This window comes from Blennius ocellaris (assembly GCF_963422515.1).
Source record: "Blennius ocellaris genome assembly, chromosome: 4".
Classification (NCBI taxonomy): domain Eukaryota; kingdom Metazoa; phylum Chordata; class Actinopteri; order Blenniiformes; family Blenniidae; genus Blennius; species Blennius ocellaris.
Genome location: NC_137653.1, coordinates 29,864,244 through 29,883,554, shown reverse-complemented (window position 1 = coordinate 29,883,554; position 19,311 = coordinate 29,864,244). Strand labels below are relative to the sequence as shown.

Sequence of the window (19,311 nt, the reverse complement as noted above, 5' to 3'; positions counted from 1 at the left end):
ACCGATATCCGATATGCCGATATTGTCCAACTCTTAATTTCCGATACCGATATCACCGATACCGATACCGATATCACCGATACCGATATATGCTGGCTTTTTACATCAAAACTGTTCGGTAACAACAACATAAAATATCTCCTACTGTGGAATTAACACATTATGCATAATTTTATTGTGACGCCCCACTGGATGCATGTGAATCAAACATGGCTTTCCAAATGTACACACTGAGAAAAATAAGAGAACAACAACTTAAATTATGGAAAAAAGTGCCATATTTATTTAGTGTTAGAGAGAAACCTCAACAACAAACTCAACAACACCACAGACAATATAAAAAAAGGAAGAGGCATGTCTTCAGTCCATTAGTTGTAAACAGTCAATGAATGAATAACTGGACATAACTTGTCAAATAATAGACTCAAACTGGGCTCAATCTCTTTTAAGAGTAACAAAATAGTGTAAATATAAACAAGAAAGGCACAGAAATGCTCACAAAATTAAAACAGCCCTCCTTTAAAGTGCAACAAAAACAAAGACTGAAGTTGACTCGTCCATATAACTGGTCTATTTCTTTCCCCATGTCCTCATGTGTAAGAGGGAGATTGTTCTGTATGAATACAAGCATCTCAGCATCTCAGCAATGTATGAGATTTCTCTTCTCATCAATGATGTGGGCACCAGTGCTGAACACTGGTTCACTGTCAACACTGGTGCAGGGTGCAGTCAGGTACTGGTACCAGTGCTGAACACTGGTTCACTGTCAACACTGGTGCAGGGTGCAGTCAGGTACTGGTACCAGTGCTGAACACTGGTTCACTGTCAACACTGGTGCAGGGTGCAGTCAGGTACTGGTACCAGTGCTGAACACTGGTTCACTGTCAACACTGGTGCAGGGTGCAGTCAGGTACTGGTACCAGTGCTGAACACTGGTTCACCGTCAACACTGGTGCAGGGTGCAGTCAGGTACTGGTACCAGTGCTGAACACTGGTTCACCGTCAACACTGGTGCAGGGTGCAGTCAGGTACTGGTACCAGTGCTGAACACTGGTTCACCGTCAACACTGGTGCAGGGTGCAGTCAGGTACTGGTACCAGTGCTGAACACTGGTTCACTGTCAACACTGGTGCAGGGTGCAGTCAGGTACTGGTACCAGTGCTGAACACTGGTTCACTGTCAACACTGGTGCAGGGTGCAGTCAGGTACTGGTACCAGTGCTGAACACTGGTTCACCGTCAACACTGGTGCAGGGTGCAGTCAGGTACTGGTACCAGTGCTGAACACTGGTTCACTGTCAACACTGGTGCAGGGTGCAGTCAGGTACTGGTACCAGTGCTGAACACTGGTTCACTGTCAACACTGGTGCAGGGTGCAGTCAGGTACTGGTACCAGTGCTGAACACTGGTTCACTGTCAACACTGGTGCAGGGTGCAGTCAGGTACTGGTACCAGTGCTGAACACTGGTTCACCGTCAACACTGGTGCAGGGTGCAGTCAGGTACTGGTACCAGTGCTGAACACTGGTTCACCGTCAACACTGGTGCAGGGTGCAGTCAGGTACTGGTACCAGTGCTGAACACTGGTTCACCGTCAACACTGGTGCAGGGTGCAGTCAGGTACTGGCACCAGTGCTGAACACTGGTTCACTGTCAACACTGGTGCAGGGTGCAGTCAGGTACTGGTACCAGTGCTGAACACTGGTTCACTGTCAACACTGGTGCAGGGTGCAGTCAGGTACTGGTACCAGTGCTGAACACTGGTTCACCGTCAACACTGGTGCAGGGTGCAGTCAGGTACTGGTCCAGCAGGGAAGAGGGCCTGGTTGAGCCTCCAGTCCTCCACGGACATTTCATTCACCGGGCTTCTCCTTCTTAGCCACGAGTCCAGCATGTTGTATTTGTTGTTGTTAAACGTCATCAAGCGCGCGCCTGTAAACGTCCCATGCTGCGTTCATGCAGACTCGGAAATTCCAATATCGGTTGTAAAAATCCGATACCGATATTTCCAAATATTACATTTTTAAGTCAATATCGGCCGATAATATCGGCCCGCCGATATTATCGGACATCCCTAGTTTTGGTTATTTATATTTTCTTCTTCATAACAACAACAATAATAATAATAATGAGAATAATAATTATTATTATTATGTATTAAAGGATCCCCCTGAAAACATATGACGGTTCAATCAACAACACATTTATCAGCAGTGGAAGTGAAGGAAAGATGAAAAGGTTCAGGTAATTGGACGCCTTCATTTATTTCTACTTAACAGAAACACATTTCAAACAGGTTTGAGTCTTCAGTGTGAATGCGCGCGCGCGCACACACACACACGCGCGCGCGCGCGCACACACACACACACAGCCCCACGATCAAATTTGATTCCTTCCCATTCTGCATAAAATATTTTGACACATAACCTTAAATACAAAAAGGAAGCAGTTTAAAAAGAAAACATCAGCGATATGAAGCTGAAACTCTGCAGTGTGTCAGGTTGAGATTTGATTTTCTTCCACTTTAAATCTCCGAGTACGCTAAAAGAATAACCAGCGCCGCCCGCCAGAGAGCACGCCGTACGCTGCTGACGTACGTTATTTACGTAGCGACGGTCCGCGGCGAGAATGCGGAGTATCAAAGTCACGCTATCAACAAAGGACACTACTGTAGTGCCACACTTCGCTGGTCGGTACCGTGCGGGACGTGGCCCACTGACGGTCCTGTAACCTTCCTCCTCCTCGTCTTCCTCCTTCTCCTCTTCATCATCTTCCTCGTGCAGGTGAGTCCTGCAGGCTGCTTCCTGGTGACTCAGTCTCAGACGTGTCGTCACTCAGCGGCTTTCGCGACATTAGATTCGTTTCTTGACGATCTTCAGCGTGACACACGGACGCAGAAGCGGTGTTTGGTGAAGAAAGACGCACAAACACAGACACGCGCAGACATCAGCTGTGTTTCTTTCCGTGTGTTGTTGCGTCGTTCCATTTCTCGCTCGGCAATGCGCATGCGCAATAACTGGAGGCGCGTCTCACGTAGCATTCACGCGCAACAAACGTTGACGCTCAATATTTTTTTGAATACATTACAGTTTTCTTCACCTTTATTATGTTAGTGCGTACTTATTGAGGTCCGGGGTGTGAAATTGTCCTTCTTAATAACTGTAGTTTGTTTTCTTCTCAGAAGCGGCTATGTCTGTAAGTCATGTCTCAGAGAGAAGATCATGAAAGCAAAAGCAGGTGAGACGCACAAACACGCACTTGTATTACTGTATTATTAAGGAGTATTATGTAGGCTTTTAACCATAAAACACAGACAGTAGAACCTGTGATGTTGCAACACCTTAAAATCCAGGAGTCCACTCTTCAGAGGTCATGAAGACAAATCATAGGACCAGTTGATGTTGAATGAACCAAACACCACTTATGTTATGGAAGAAACATTCTTTTATTCAAAAGCACATAACATAACCAATACAAAGAAATGTATACAAAATAATACTAAATATAATGTGTGCATAATAATGGTAAAACATTTTAAAAATAAATACCAGTATGTAAACAATGTTTTATACAAATATTTACACTTGAAAACAAGACAATATTATACAACAGTAAATCTGGAAAAGAAAAGAGATATTCAAACAACTGTCATTGATTGACAGCATTGATCATCCACAATCATTGTTGACAACAGATGGTTTCCCATTGTATGTTAATGTCCAGTGATGCTGAATGCAGTTAATCACCCTGTCACCCCATTTACCATGCATTTGCACATAATCAAACAAAGTTATCATGGTATCAAGTCATATTGGCCCCAGTATGTATGATTTAATCAGAGTTGATAGTTACTTTGGAAGAATCGCAGCGGGAGAATCTACAGTCCTAAACACTGTATTTTGCAGCCGAAACAAAAATTGTGAACAAAAATGTACTCTCATCAGATTCTGCACTTAACGTGTGCGTTCGGTAATCTTCATTTGTGCTCACACACAAAACATTACTATGGAGCATCTCAACATAAAGCCCATTTTAATGAAAGCTGATGCAAAATACAGAGAAATGTTTAGAAAACTTCTCCTGTAGTTGTTGCATTGTGGATGTTTTTTTTACAAACTCCACCATACAGCATGGCTTTGAGGCTTGTTTGATAGCAGCGAGGTAACTTGCTTTCATGGCTGCGTCATTGGTATCTTGGCTTGGGACTCGTGTTGTATTGTGTCCCTACTCTTGTGAAATTTGTTCAAAAAAAATCATTTTTTTTTTCAAGTTTGCTTGGTGGCTTTTCGTGGAGGTTTTGGCCCACAGACCTTATGTTTGGCACCCCTGATCTATCGGACGTTGTCTCACTGTATAAAATAGAAGTCAGTTACATTTTGTGTCTTTATATGCTGCTAATAATCATCACACTGTGGGTTTAGGGAGTTCAGTGATTTCTTCAGTATGGATGCCAATTATTGTACTGTTATTTTGTGTTTTCAAAATTATTAGTTTTTTTGCAATGTTTTGTGAACATATCTGATTATTTTGGGCTTCAACTATGATTTTTGGAAAACTAATTCCAAGGGACATAATCTCAATATGGAAGGATTTTGCCATGTTGTTTGACTCTGGAGTTAAGTACAGTGAGGTATATTTTCCCCGTATGTGACACCTGCCCACAGTATGACCTTGTGAAGTGAAAAAAATAACAGATACAAGATTAACACCTCTTTTTTTTAGTAAAAGTGATTATCGTTTCTGATACAAATAATGGACATTTCACTGTTTAAGCCCCATGACAGCAGTGCTCAGATCCAATGCAACAGTCACTTTTTCATAGTGGATCCCAAAGTGAAACTTTTCTCTCACATTTCCAGACCCTCCAACATAGACAGCTGAACGCTACGGAGCACTGTTCCTGCACATGTTCACCACCGCCATGGTAAATAGTTCTGCTCATGCGTGAGTAACGAACATGGCGGCCTCTAGAGTGGCATGACTTGCAGTCCGTATTCTAGCTTCATCGTCCATGTTGGTAGTGTTAGTTGAGATTCACCTTTAATAGCATCCGATTCCTCAACTGTCCATATGAATGTCAGGTACTTTCTGTCATGTTAGCATGTATAGCTTTTTGTTCTTTGCACACATGTGTAGTAGATTCATTTCAAAATCAAGCAACAGCACCACTTTGTGCTGCGACATGCTAACTACATCGTTTTCAGTGTCTCCGCCGTTGCCTTTTAAACTCAAAGGTGAAACAACTGTGGCTGTTCTCACTTGAAATATTGTCATGGAAATGGGGCCTTATTAAGACTAGTGACACAAATCTGATAACCTTATTGAATGTGAAGAGGCATTAGCATATGTGGGGAACAAAAGCGTATGAATCAGGTGTCCTGAGGAGACTTTTGGCAATATTAGTCAGCACATTGGCTGAATACGGGACAAAAAGTAGTCATTTGTTTAGAGGATACAACAACAAATCAAACAGCTTCAAAAAATGGCTTATCGTTAAAACTGCACACATTCAAGTTGTTCAAGGTTTATGTGAAGATATTTAATTAATGTATATATTTTTTGCACAAACATATGCGAATACATTTTGACTTGTTTTTCAAAAGGTTTGTTATCATATTGTTCTGTTCATTATATTATCATCATTACCTGACTTTCAGTTCTCCCAGTTCTGACTTGTACCAGCGAGTCCCTCCAACATGCCTGCCCATCGTGTACCACCCCGACTACAACATCACCTTCATGGGCATGGAGAAGCTGCATCCGTTCGACGCGGGGAAATGGGGGAAAGTCATCCACTTCCTGCGAGGTAAGCAGAAGGCGGCGGACATACGAGCTGGATCAGAAGAGGTGGAGAACGGCAGACAACAAAGACGTGGGAGCGGAGGGACGAGGGGGGTGGAGCTGGGGGTGGAGCTGGGGGTGGGGGGGGCAGCAGAGCAGGAGAGCGCAGGTAATTAGAGGATAAAATCCTCTTGGGAAGGTGCGCAGGTAAAGCAGACGAGAGCCCCGAACTGGTTTCCAAGGCCAACAGAGAGGGAAAAAACAGGCGCTGGCGCAGCTTCCCACCGAGCTGCTGTCGACGTGCCGCCTGTCGCGTTCGACTGTAATGAATTCCCGAAATTTCCAAAAGTTGAGAGTGCAAAAAAAAGAAAAACGCCTCTGCTGACAGAGAGAAACTCAGGGTTTTCTAAATTTAACCCGGCAAGTAATTGGAGAAAAAGTGGGTGATGTGGCAGATTTAGCAAAGCATCATACAACGCAAGTAACAGATGTTACATTCAAAGTCAAACGCTGAGTCTGGACGAAGCAGTTCTCAAAGTTAGACAAAACATATGACTTGATTTTGAAGAGTTTATTAGGATTCATGCTGTTAAAGGGCAAAAACTAAATAATGCAGTTTGATTGGTGCAAGATGGATATGTACAGTTTCCTATCTGTTACTCTGTGGCACATTTGGCAGTTTTCTTGTATGAATGAACATTTCTATTGTCATTTATTTACCTGCTCTGTCAACAATTTTTCAAAGTAACTCTTATCCAACAGCTTGAAGTGACAATTAAATGAAATAGTTCAATAGCTTGTGCGTTACTATCTGTTCCCTTGTTACTACTTGTCAGTGCAGATGGTAATTATTGAGTTTCTTTCAGTGTGGAGGGGCGACCCAGGTTTAATGGATGAAAAAAAGTGACTAAAATGTAATGGTGAAGGTAAAATAGGAAAAATTTGCTCATGGGTATAACATTCACAGTTGTTCTGTATTTTTGTAAACACATTGTTCTCTGGGTCCAGATCATTCTGTATATCAAATATTTTCAATTGAAGATTCCCATGAATAATCAGAATCTGTCCTTACTGTGTTTCCAGTTGAGATAAGTCTGTCAGGTTGCATCATAAACCCAGTTCATTGTCACTTGTCCATCTTCTGTTTCCCTTGAGTAATCCAGTTCTGGGTTTATTTATATTGTTCAAGCTCTTTGATATATTTGATGACCATCACTCTGGCCTGTTCTGGAGATCCATTAAGCTTGATCAAGATTTTACAGTTCCACGTCCAAGTGTCTTGTATCAACTTTTCTCTAGTCAGCATTCTTGCTTGTCTCGCAATTTCAGCATTTTTCTGCCATTTCTTACCACCTCCATTTTGTGCTTTCTTGCAAAGCGAATGATCATATTAGGCTTTTTCCCATTTCTCTTAGGCAATGTGTGGCATGTTGCAACAGCTTGACTGTCAATCAAGATGTTTTTGCTCTCAAAAAACTTTACCTGGTGGTCAAGTGAAGACAAACCAGAGCTTGTGACCAGAGGTGGCAGATTCTCCTCCTTTGTCCCCAGCTACAGCTTGTGCAAAAGTGCATTGGATTGCAAGCCCTGAAATGAAAAGGTCTTCCATTCTAGAATATTGTTCCAGATCATCATTTCGTTTTGCACTTGACAAGTTTTGAACTAAATCAAAACTCAGTAACCAATCAGGTGTCGAACACTGATTTAGTTTTTTAAAGAATCAAAACCACAATACAAATAAAGCTTTCAATTATTCAAGTGTTAAGTCATCAAAACTATTTCTATTCAAGAAAATGTGCTCATCTTTTTCAAAAGTCCCTTTTTCCGGAAAAATATAACTGTTTGATAGGTTAGAGAGGCTGTATATGGCAGCAAAAATCACTGATTGATAATAAATGAACAAACCGCTACCTAAAAATTTTTTTATGGCACGTGTCGCCCCAATTAACACCCAAAACATGAGATCCTCTAAATGTATTGAAAATGTCTTCCTTTTTTTTTTTTTAAATTAAAAGAAAGACATTTTTTTAAATACATTACAGTCATTCCAATTTGCTTTTATAGAGAAAATAGAAAAGCCCAACATATCCACATGAGCAAGCAGGTGTGTTTGTGACTGTGGAAAGAAAAACTCCCCCAACAGGGAGAAACTTTGTAGAAACCAGAGTCAGAGGTGGAGGAATTCTGAGGACCGGTTGGGGTGAGAGGATGGAGGAGAGGAGAGGAGAGACAGAGAGATGGACTGGGTGGAAAAAAGAAAAGAAAAAAGAAAAGAAAAAATACATACAATACCCTTGTTAGTGCTACATAAATTTTTTTTTCTTTTTTTTTTTTTTCTTCTTGATAATACATTAACCACAGTGATCTAAATATTTTCCAACTGCCATGAGATTAAGACCAGCCTGAGCAACAACAGAGCAAAAGACCTAAATAATGACAACAATTATAACAAAAGCAAAAACAAAAAGGACATAGAACAAAACAAAACAAAAAAAATAAATAAATAAAACAAACAAACACAACAACAACAAAAGCAAACAACAACTTGGTTTTGATAATTAACAGAACAATCTTGTCAATGAGGAGTGGAAGTGTGTGTGTGTGTGTGTGTGTGTGTGTGTGTGTGTGTGTGTGTGTGTGTGTGTGTGTGTGTGTGTGTGTGTGTGTGTGTGTGTGTGTGTGTGTGTGTGTGTGTGTGTGTGTGTGTGTGTGTGCGTGTGTGTGTGTGTGTGTGTGTGTGTGTGGTTTGTCCTCTGGATGTGAATGGAACTGTTGTGGGGGGGCCCGCAGCACCAGAATGTCTTCCTACCATCAGCACCAGTACTGGTATTAGCAGGTTAAGCCCTGTTTCCACCTTACAGAAAGTGTGGGGCTAGAACGGTTTAGTCCGTACCGGTTCGCGTTTCCAACGCAGGAATGCAGAAACAACCACTCTAAACCGCTCCAAAGGCGTCCGCTTTTCCGCTCCCCTTCCATTGGGGTACCCAGGACCATGGAACGGGTCTGAGTTTGAGGAGCTGTCTGCTGATTGGTCAGTGATTTACTACACGCCCTCAATATTTTAATGTGCTGGCTGGATGAATCCTCTGCTGTCAGTGTGGTCAGCTTTGCACTGGTTGTTTTTTGTTTTTTTTCCCTTTTCTTTTCTTTGCTGCTCAACTTTAGTGTTGGTGTGGAGCTTGGGACTTTGCATCACATTGGAGATTTCTGTTTGCAGCACGCCGTGGCGTGGGGGCACGGCTCTGGGACACGGGAGCCTTGAGCTTTCTGCTCAAACGCAGGAGCAGCCACTCCACTCCGGCGCTGATCGCGCTCCGGCAGCCCCACGGCCAGCGTGGTGCTCGGTGGGTCTGTGGTTTCAAAAGCCAGGCAGATGCGGTCAGCGTTCTGTTCAACCGTGGTCAGTGCCGCTACATCACGGGGACGGACCGCGGACGCGATGCAGGGAAGCTCGGAGCTCGGAGCCTCCGTGTTCCAGTGCGGAGCTGCAGGAGCGCGATCGGCGCCGGAGTGGAGTGGCTGCTACTGCGTTTGAGCAGAAAGCTAAAGACTCCCGTGTCTGTGCCTCAGCCAGCCGGGGCGAACGCTCCCGCCACTTGCGCCGCACTCTGGCGCGCTCGGGTACAAGGCATGTTGCCGGAGCGTTCGCTCTCTCACAACCAACGCGGAAGTTGCGGCTGCCGCTCTGCCGCTGCAAAAAATTACAGTTGACTAAACAACAAGTACAAAGTGGAGGATGTAAACAACAACAGAGGATTCATAAGATCGAGATCTGCAGCCAAGCTGAGACGACTGTTGTAACGTCACATATGCGGACGGAGCTCTGAAGCCCCGCCCACTTTTTAAGCTCCTCTCTGCGGTGGAAACGGGTACCGGAGCCGAGCTCCAGTTTCGCTTTGCCGTACCGCTCCGTTCCGTCCCCGCACTTTTGTGTGGTGGAAATGGGGCTTTTCTGGCAGGTTAGTGAACTAATACAAGTAGATGACAGAGTTCAGGTATGTATCAGTGAGAGTGAGCAGGTTTGTTCGTACCTATAGACGTTTCTTCAGGTGAGACGTCGAGGCCCTAGACGTTGACGTCACTTTCACGGCGGAGAGGCGTCATTATCATTGTACAGAGTGGTTAAGAGACTTGTCCTACTTCAAAACATAATTATGTGGGAGTTTCCAGCCAGAAAATGTGTTTCTTTACCCGGGAGCAGCCATGATGAGAGGAGCTGGCTGCAGAATCCATGGCAACTCGTCAGTGCTGGCCAGATAACAGCACACTGTTGTGACCTGAAAGCGTAGAGAAGTGTCGCAATGCCAGTGGACGGCGCATGTGACACCTGCATTTCGAGATTATTAGGGACTGAGCCGTAGGGCCCAAGGCCTTCAAAGGAGGCCTGGAGGCCAGGATCCTATTGTTTTTGTAAGGTTTCTTCTTTTTCTTCTTTATTTGCGCTTGAGGCATGTGATTGTCTTAATGTGGCTGTTGAATTTGAGGTCTGACTTCTAGTCCAGAACTACACCCAGATTTCTGGCCTAATTTGATGTCCTGAGTGACCTGGAGTCAAGATGAACACTGACCTTTAACCTTTCTTTTTTGGGGCCAAAAACAATGACCTCAGTTTTCTCTGGGGTGAGTTGTAAGAAGACACATCCAATCAATAATGTCATGTATGCATTTACTCAGAAGGAGAAGCAGGAAGAGGAGGAGGAGGAGGACAGAGCAGGAGGAGGAGCAGGAAGAGGAGGAGGAGGAGAACAGAGCAGGAGGAGGAGGACAGAGCAATCTGATTTTCTATTGTAATCCCGCTCAGTAATCCCACTTTTTGTCGAACATACCTGTAATGAGATCACACATTTTTTTTATGTACTGTAGCGGATTACAGTTAAAACATTTTTGTATCCTAATTACGTAACGCCATTACATGTAGTCCCTTACTACCCAACCCTGGTTATGGTCATGGTTCCATTATTCACAGATGAAGCAGGAGAAGATGCTGCAGCAGCTGAACTTTGTTCCAATAGAAATCAAAGCTTTATCACTTCTTCTCTGCACACACTGCCCCAAGCTCCTTTGTTGGGCTTCATGAGTAGATTGAAGACAATGCTGCTTTGATCTCAAAGTGAGGAAATGTTTCAGTGTGTCTGTACCAGTCGGGTGGTTTTCCTGTGTTTGGTGTGATGACGTACATGTTGTTTTTGGCCTGTCGTCCACATGAGGCGGTGTTTTTGAAGAGGGAAAACGGTTTTTTTTGATCACGGGTTCCAGACTGTGGAAATTCTAAAACCCCGGCTTTCCACAGACAATCATCTGTGGAAAAAAGATTTGGTAACAACTGATAGTTTGTAGTTTTTCCATGTTTAGTTTGATGTTCACTCCTCTCACTCTCCCCTGATTCTTTGCTTATTGTCAGCTGTGCCTCATTTCTCTGCGTATACAGTATACAGTGTTTTCCCCAGGTTTGTGCTTCTCAGTTTATCTGTTGTGCTTCTCATGCTTTAATTCGGTTTGAACTTTGTTGATGGTTTCTACGTGAAATATTATTACAGAGTTCCCTTGTTTCTTTTTTTGTAAACCCGACATTATGTTAAGGTCCTCCGGAATCGTGGGCCAGAAATGGCCCACGATTCTGGCTCCAGTATGAATGGTCCTGTCATTGGGAGGGACAGGAATCAAGATTTTTTTTCATTCTTGTCGAGAACCGGTTCCCAGTGTTTCAATTCCTTGGAATTGTTTAACAATTTTGCAAATGATTCCCTTATTGATTCCAACAGGCGTGAGTGATGTCCCCACCATGTCGCATGGCGGCGACGCCCTTCGCCAGTGCAGCCAGCAGGAAACATTTGCACACACAGCAACAATCACTTTTGAAGCATGTCGTGTTTTCGATCTGCTCTGGAGTGAATTTCAGCGCAATAGTGGCAGCAATGTGAACACATCCTCCACTGTTTAGACTGCAGCTTTTATTTCCAAATGAGAATCGATAATGAACCGACTTGTTAAGCAGAATCAAAAATGGAATCGGAATTGTAAAAATGAATAAATCTTACCCATTACCATCCCTGGTCACGGTCTCCCTTATCGCAGCACTCCTCAAGTAATGTGACCCGATGAACTGTGTTTCAGAGGAGCAGTTCATCACTGACGGGAACATGGTGGAAGCCCGTGAAGCCACTGAGGAGGATTTGCTGGTGGTTCACACCAAACGTTACCTCAACAGACTGAAGGTAGCTTTGTTTTCCTCGGCACAGACATTTTTATATTTGTACCCCGTGGCACTGTGACAACACGTCTAGATTACGATAAAGTGTTCATGTTGCAGGATTAGTGGAAAGAAACCATTGAATTACACAGTTGTACACTGTAATATAATAAGAAGTACAAAAAATAAAAGTCTAGTTTGTATGCAACATTAATACAGACTGACCTAATAGACACGAAACATTAATAAACAATAGATATGAAGGCAGAGACGTCATCACAGTTGAGAGCGTCAGGAGACAGACTGAGAACAGTGAGTTAAAATGTTCACATTCATATTGCTGTAGTTCACTGATATGTAGTTACTCAAATTACCATGAAATCCAAACATACAGTTCAACAGCCAAAACCATGTTGTTTGGGGCTTGAATGTGGCCTGTGGGATCATCAGTCAAATTACTAAGAACACTTTTTACTTTTCATTTCACACCCTTTTAGAGCTGCAGTCATAGAAACCAGATTTTTTATTGCATCATTTAAGAAGAGTTACACTTTTTCCAGCATTAACCTTTAATCACATTCACAGCTATTTTTCTGTCATTTCTTTCATTTTCACTTCCAATAAGAGACGAGAATATCCCAGGGAGACAGATTAATGTTCTACTATTGTCTTAGCAAACAGACAGGGCAGAATTGCAGTTAATTACCCTGCAAAGGCGTCAATACCTGGTTAAATCAGTTATGTCGAGCATATTCATCTCACCTACTGGAGTCCTGGGAGTCTACTGGGTGTTATTTGCTTTTCATTTCTCATTATGAGGAGTGGATTATGATCTCCCCGCCGTGAGTCGGAGCTGCCAGTGGATCTGAGCAATGATGACATTCACTCTGCTGTAAGGGCACGAGAACCCCGCTTCACGCTAAACGCTTTGTTTTTGGCTGATCATACACACAAGGCAGTATTTTAGGAGCCCAAAAAGGTGTCTCCTAATAACCACAACAATGGCGGACTACAAGCGCCATTCGAGCCGCAGAAGCTACTGAAGCTAAGCAGGAGGAAGATCTGTATAACTCAGAGTGATATAGAAGTCTATGAGCAGGATTCAACTTTTATATCTCCGTGTCTTCTTCTGCGTTTTTTGTGTATTTGGTGAGTCAGCGCCCCTGAAGACCTGCCATATGTGCTACATGCCCTGAGGCATCATGTTGAGCTGTGTTCAGACGTGAGGACAGAATCTTTTTTGACAAACTCGGGGAGAAAAACGGTAGTTTTGACTTGTGTGGGCGTGGCTCATGTCTCTTATTGTGGAAGCCGAGGGATTAACAGCAGTCCAGTCACACACAGAGTGTGAGGGTTCATTCAGTGTTTCAGGTTGAGGACAGATTCCTCCTTCTCTGTTTTCATGTGAGAATCCAAACTCAAGCCTGCTGGCAGCTTTCTCCTGTTTTCTGATCACGCAGCATTTTTTTCAGCATATGTTTATAGCCACACTGTGCTCGACTTCGGGTTAGAGTAAGGGTTAGGATGGTCTCTGTGCCGCTTTAGTTTTCCTCATGTGAGTTATGTGTGAGTTGTATCTAACATGGTTTGCCTTTATCACAGTGGTCTCTGGTGGTGGCGACGATCACAGAAATCCCTCCTCTCATGTTTTTGCCGAACTTCCTGGTGCAGCGGAAGGTGTTGAGGCCACTGCGGATGCAGACCGGGGGCACCATCATGGTAGGCATCTTGTTTCACGTTACAGTCTAGCAGAGAGCTTAACTAAAACTCCTTCCAGACCCTTATTCTTCTGCAGGAAAGTCCAGAGAGCAACTGTGTTGAATACAATACAATACAATACAATACAATACAATACAATACAATATAATACAATACATGAGAATAGAATAGAATAGAAATGTTGTCTTTTCGTTTAAGAAAAGTGTTCATTCCACAACGTTTTGAAGAGAACTTCCATTCATATGGAAACGGAAGTAACACTGAAATTATGCTTTTTTTAGTTCTTACTTTGCAATGAATTGAACACATCAAATAGACAGTTGTTATTGAGAAACAACTGAAAAGAAACCAAGCAAGGACATCTTGGACATTTGTGAAAGTGACCATAGTCAGCAACTTTTCAAGTTAATTTTTGCGTTTTCGTTCCTGAGAGGTCTCACATTTACACAATGACAATTTTGAAAATGGAGTCTGTTTACATTTTAAATGTCTGAAACACTTAAAGTGATGTTTTTTTGTGTTGGGCCAATAGTGAGTTTTAGCCATTTAGGCCCCACTTACTCAAAAGTCCAAGCTCTGGACAAAACCAGAAACAAAGACGTGATTCAGAAAACATAGCTGGACCTAAAACCCCGTTTACATGACGACCATATGTTTCTAGTGAAAACATGGTTTTTGCATTTTTGTTTCAAAAAAGTTATGTGTTTCAACAGCAACAGTTTGAAAATGATGTCTGTTTCCATGGCAAAGACAGAAACACTGAAAAGGATGTAGTTTTCCCGTTGGACCAGTAGTGGGTGCTATTTCTTTCTGTACTGAAACCACACGCACACGCAGCAGAGAACAATCCATCTAAACATTAACAGTTGGAGGACACGGACATTCTAGTGGACAGACGACCAAGTTGTATTGTTACTATGGTGACAGTCACGTCCCAGGAGAATATGGACTGGGAGTCATGACACCACGGAGGAAACATTGTTCTGACTGGCCAGCTGCAGAGGAAGTAGTTATTACAACCGTGGTGCTCACGACCACAATCCGCTTGTCCTCCATTTCCACGGAGCATTTTCAGTAAGTTCCATCTTGAGAGCCATTTTCCAAAAGTTGAATTTCAGTGGCTTGTCGTGCAAACAGGCATACAAAACCCAACGAAAGTTTTCTGTTTTCATTTAACAATGTTGTTGTGTAATCAAGTACTGAATGTGTTTTTCAGTGAGCAGTTGTCCATTTATCTCCCACTAAACTCTCGTTAAAATTAAACAGGAGATATTTATTATCAGCCTGAGTCTCGAGATGACACTTCATGCTTTGATGGGCTCTACGAGGGACGTAGCACGTCATCATGCTCAGGATTTGTGTGTGACACCTTGTACTATTGTTATTATTATTACTATTATTATTATTATTGTTGTTGTTGTTGTTGTTGTTGTTGTTGTTAAGGTTTTGGGTCTGGTTTTGTATTGTCATTGATGTGTTACTGCTAAATTAGTTTAATACTTTTGTCAAGTTTAGTTGTCTTTATATGACCAGAGGACTGTCCTGCATTTCACATCCAGATAGACCTCCAGTGGACATTTCTATTCTATGAGAGATCAGTTCAGTGTACATAACCAGAGTACATTATAATTAACTGGCTTCATGAGGCCCATTATTACTGATTTAATTTTCTATATTTTGATGGGGATGATAGCTTAAATTGCTTTCTGTTCGGTGTTAAAAGTCTTAAATATGACTTTGTGAACTCTGTGTTTAATACGGGGCTGGTTTCCTCCCTTTTTAATGCTCGTGATTGATGTGTTTCCTTTGAGCAGCCAGCTTTGTTGTCAGTGAGAGAGAGAGAGAGAGAGAGAGAGAGAGAGAGAGAGAGAGAGAGAGAGAGAGAGAGAGAGAGAGAGAGGTGGGGGGGGTTTGAATGAGAAATAATTGGGCTCTCAGTGTTTCTGTGGACTTGAGTGTGCACTGCTCATTATCATGCAACATGAAGTGTACGGTTTGGTGTTCAACTGTACACTGATACAATCACAAAGGATGTTTTGTGGAGAGAGAGGCATCGTGTGATCCGAGGACCGTGCAGCAGAGAGGAAATCAGGAGGCTGTAGTCAAACGTGTCTCCTCATCTCTGTTCCAGCGTGGTGGTTTTCCCCTGACAGACTGGAGTGTGGAGTGTGTGCACACGTGCTAATACGTGTTATTACTCAGCCGTCAGAGGCCCATATTGACACACGTGCTGTCTCTGTCACACGCTGAGCTCCTGGAACACATGTCGAAGCAGCGCCTCGGTTTTCACGCTGCAGAAAGCCGTTGACTTGCCTGTGAAAAGAGCAGCTCGCTGCGTAACACGCTTTGGCCACCAGAAGAGTGCGAAGCTTTGGAGTTTGTGAGACTGCATTACCCAGCATGTCCTTTTATTTTGTCGGGTATGAGATACGAGGCTGAGATACTCCTTACGAGGCTGAAGCAGCTGAGTGGAATAACACCATCCTCATGAGAAGCCATGCACGTCAGGATTAAATGAACATGAGAGACAAATACAGCCTGTGTCTGAGGAGGGAAGTCTGGGCATCCCTCCTCCGACTGCTACCCTCACGACCCGGCCCTGGATTAGCGGCAGACAATGGATGGATGGCTGGATGGATGGATATACAGTATATATATATACATATATATATATATATTTGGGCTGTAACGGTACACAAAAATCACAGTTTGGTACTCACCTCGGTACACAAGTCACGGTTCGGTTCAGTACTCAGTTAAGGGGAAAATGAAAAAAAAATTCATGTTTTACTTGTCCGGACAAATTTTGACTTGCCCGAAGTTTAATGTACATTTATAAGCTTGGGTAATGTATACATTTGAACAACATAACTTTTTGCTTAAAAACACTTGGAGTTTCTTTAATAATCAGGATATCTCAATCAAACTTTCAGGGAAGGCGTATCTCTTTATACTCGTCAATCTGAAGGAAGAATAATATATATTTTAAGTTTGTTCTTCACAGCACAAAGCCCAGAGTTGAATGAACTCCCACAGAGTTGAAATAACGCCCACAGGGTTTATTTGAAGCCAACCTCTGGGCTTTTTGCTGTGGTGGTCTGAAATACATTTGATAGTATTAAGATTGGAGCTGTCACACCCTTCTACTACATACTACCTACTGCCACACCTTATTTATTGTATTAGTCACTTTTTATCCACATGCATTTTTTAATAACATGGTAAATGTGTGTCATGTATTTTTATTATATTAGCAAGTCAAATCTTGTCCCTGTTCCTTCTCCTCTTCCTGCTCACTCAACTTTTTTTGTTTTGTGTTGAAACTTCGGGAGTAGAAAGTCAAAATAATCCAAAAATACGTTGTTTTATTGAAGTTGTTTTTATGTGTTGAATTTGAGTGAGTTTTTAACACGTTCCAGTGATGGTCTGAATGTTGACGGAAGTGAAAAATTCAAAATGGCGAACGATGAAGAGTTTCCCCGACTACGTAATTCTACGGATTTCCGAGGAGTTACGCAATGCTATCCAATCAGAATGAATGTTTTCCAGGTATGACGGACCAGAATGGGGAACACGAATTGGGAAGAAAATAGTGACCGCGATTGACCGTGGTCATTGGCGTTCACACGAGAATCATGTGGTCGTGCCCTCGGGGTGAGAAATGGCCGCGCCCGGCGATGGCGTGATCTGTTGGCGACACCAAGGGATTTTTACCGAAAGAATTTCAAAATATCACCAAAAAACCACTAGCCCGTTCGGCCAAGTTGGGTGGATGATTCAGTTGCCCGAGCAAAGCTTTTACTAGCCCCGGACGTTCGGGAAAGCCTTAATGTCCAGCCCTGGTCTTAAAATGTTTGTACCGCGGTACACCATATATATATATATATATATATATATATATGTGTGTGTGTGTTGGGCCTGGAATCCATGCTCCCCTTCAAGCAGCTTCTCCCCCAAGAGGACAGGGGGAACACTGGGAAGGTAATAAAACAGCATTGGGGGAGGACAGCGACCTGAGGGCCGCAAGCCCCAGGTTGGGAACCAACAGGAGAGGTGGAACGAATGCAGGGCTCCTTGCTTCCAACCACTCATTGGTCGAACCCGACCCGGACACCTCCCAACCAACTGCCCCTCGCTTCTCACCCCGGCTTCCAAGCAGGACAGACATCTCTGCCTCACCTGGAGAACACAAAGTGGACCACAGAATCAGACCAAGGTTCAGCCCGCTGGCAAGCAGAACACACCGTTTGTACTATCTTTTTCTTTTTCTCTTTCTCTTTTCTTTTTTGGGATCTTGGGGACCAGATGCAAAGCCGCACCCCCCCCTCCCGCCAGCTGCAATGCTCTCCACGGACCTGGAGGCAAGGCGGAAGACTGCTGCGCTCTCACACAGCGCACTTGTAGAGGAGCAAGGCCCCAGAGAAGCCCAGTCCACGGACGGCGTTGTACCACACAGTGCAATGGAACCGGAAGAGAGCTTTTGTCTGGGCAGCGCTGCTAGATTAGCCTGAAGCTAACCTGCAATTGTGCTTCATGTGCCGCTGATAAGCATATGTTGTGTACATGCGTTCACGTGCACCATCGCAAGGTCGGTACTCTGGTTTTTCCACCTCAGAACAGGAGTTCCAGTTGAGCTCCTGGCCCTCTGGATCTCTGTATGGATCCTATTTATAGTCTCAGAACTAAGTCTCGTCAGAACTTTCCTCCTCTTTCCTTTGCTCTCTCTCTCTCTCTCTCTCTCTCCTTCATTAACCCCTTGCACATGCATATCTCACCACCGCGTGTGTTAACTGATCAAGAGAAGCGCTTCACATAGCTATATTTAGCATCCGAACCACTAACTTGTGCCGCCGTGATACATCCGTATCGTCACTGGAGTTTGGCTGCATGTCTCAACATCCAGTTAAACTCTGACCTTACAGTAATGATTTTGCCCCGGTGAGACCGCTTGCCCCAAGCGTCCCCTGTGCAGCCGCGCAATGGACGTCTTGTTTAACTGGTCGCCGAGCAACTGTCGCGTCCCCAGAAAGAACGAGTCAAACACCTCTAGTGGCTGCGTCGGTCATCGCAGTCTCTCTTTACGCCCACCTGGTGGTCACATTGTGTGCCGCCCCTTTAAGAGAACAGGGGCATTGTGAACTCCGTTGTGCTGTGTGTCCCTTCAGACCTACCGTAGTTTTTTCTCCACAAACACAGAGCTTTGAGTGAAGCTGTTGTTTTCATTGTTTACTCATTCATGGTTTCTCAGCTGTACCCTGGAAGGCACATATGTCTGTGAGTATTGATTGTTCTTGTGTGGAGCTTGCCTGTTGAAGATTCAGAAACACTTCATGTTTGTGTGGGAAAACTTTAAAAACAGAGCAATGCTAATGCGTTAGCTTGTCAATGGCATTTTCAATGTAATGTTAGCATTAAGTTAATCGCTAATTATTCTTTGTGGGCAGTTAGTTAAGAATTTGATTTGTTTGAGTATTTGTGTCATGTAGGATAATTGTTGTGTTAAAGAACAAAGCCAAACAACATGTAACATTTTATTTTTTATCTTTGTATTGCAGTTTCACAGTGTATCGTCAGTAAACATCCCAAAACGCACCTGCTGACTCGGTGTTTATTGGAGATCCCT

At 43.4% G+C, this 19,311-nt stretch overlaps 1 protein-coding gene across 1 annotated transcript in view; it reads left to right on the top strand.

Moving 5' to 3' along the window:
• Positions 1–2,649: 2,649 nt before the first annotated feature.
• The window catches only part of hdac11 (histone deacetylase 11), a 65,565-nt gene continuing 48,903 nt past the window's right edge, over positions 2,650–19,311 (top strand). Inside the window, exons 1-5 of the mRNA XM_080495303.1 lie at positions 2,650–2,781; positions 3,180–3,235; positions 5,656–5,804; positions 11,894–11,994; positions 13,572–13,688. Coding sequence (XP_080351429.1) covers positions 3,201–3,235; positions 5,656–5,804; positions 11,894–11,994; positions 13,572–13,688 — 402 coding nt within the window. The 5' untranslated portion in view covers positions 2,650–2,781; positions 3,180–3,200. The remainder of the gene's footprint in view (positions 2,782–3,179; positions 3,236–5,655; positions 5,805–11,893; positions 11,995–13,571; positions 13,689–19,311) is intronic.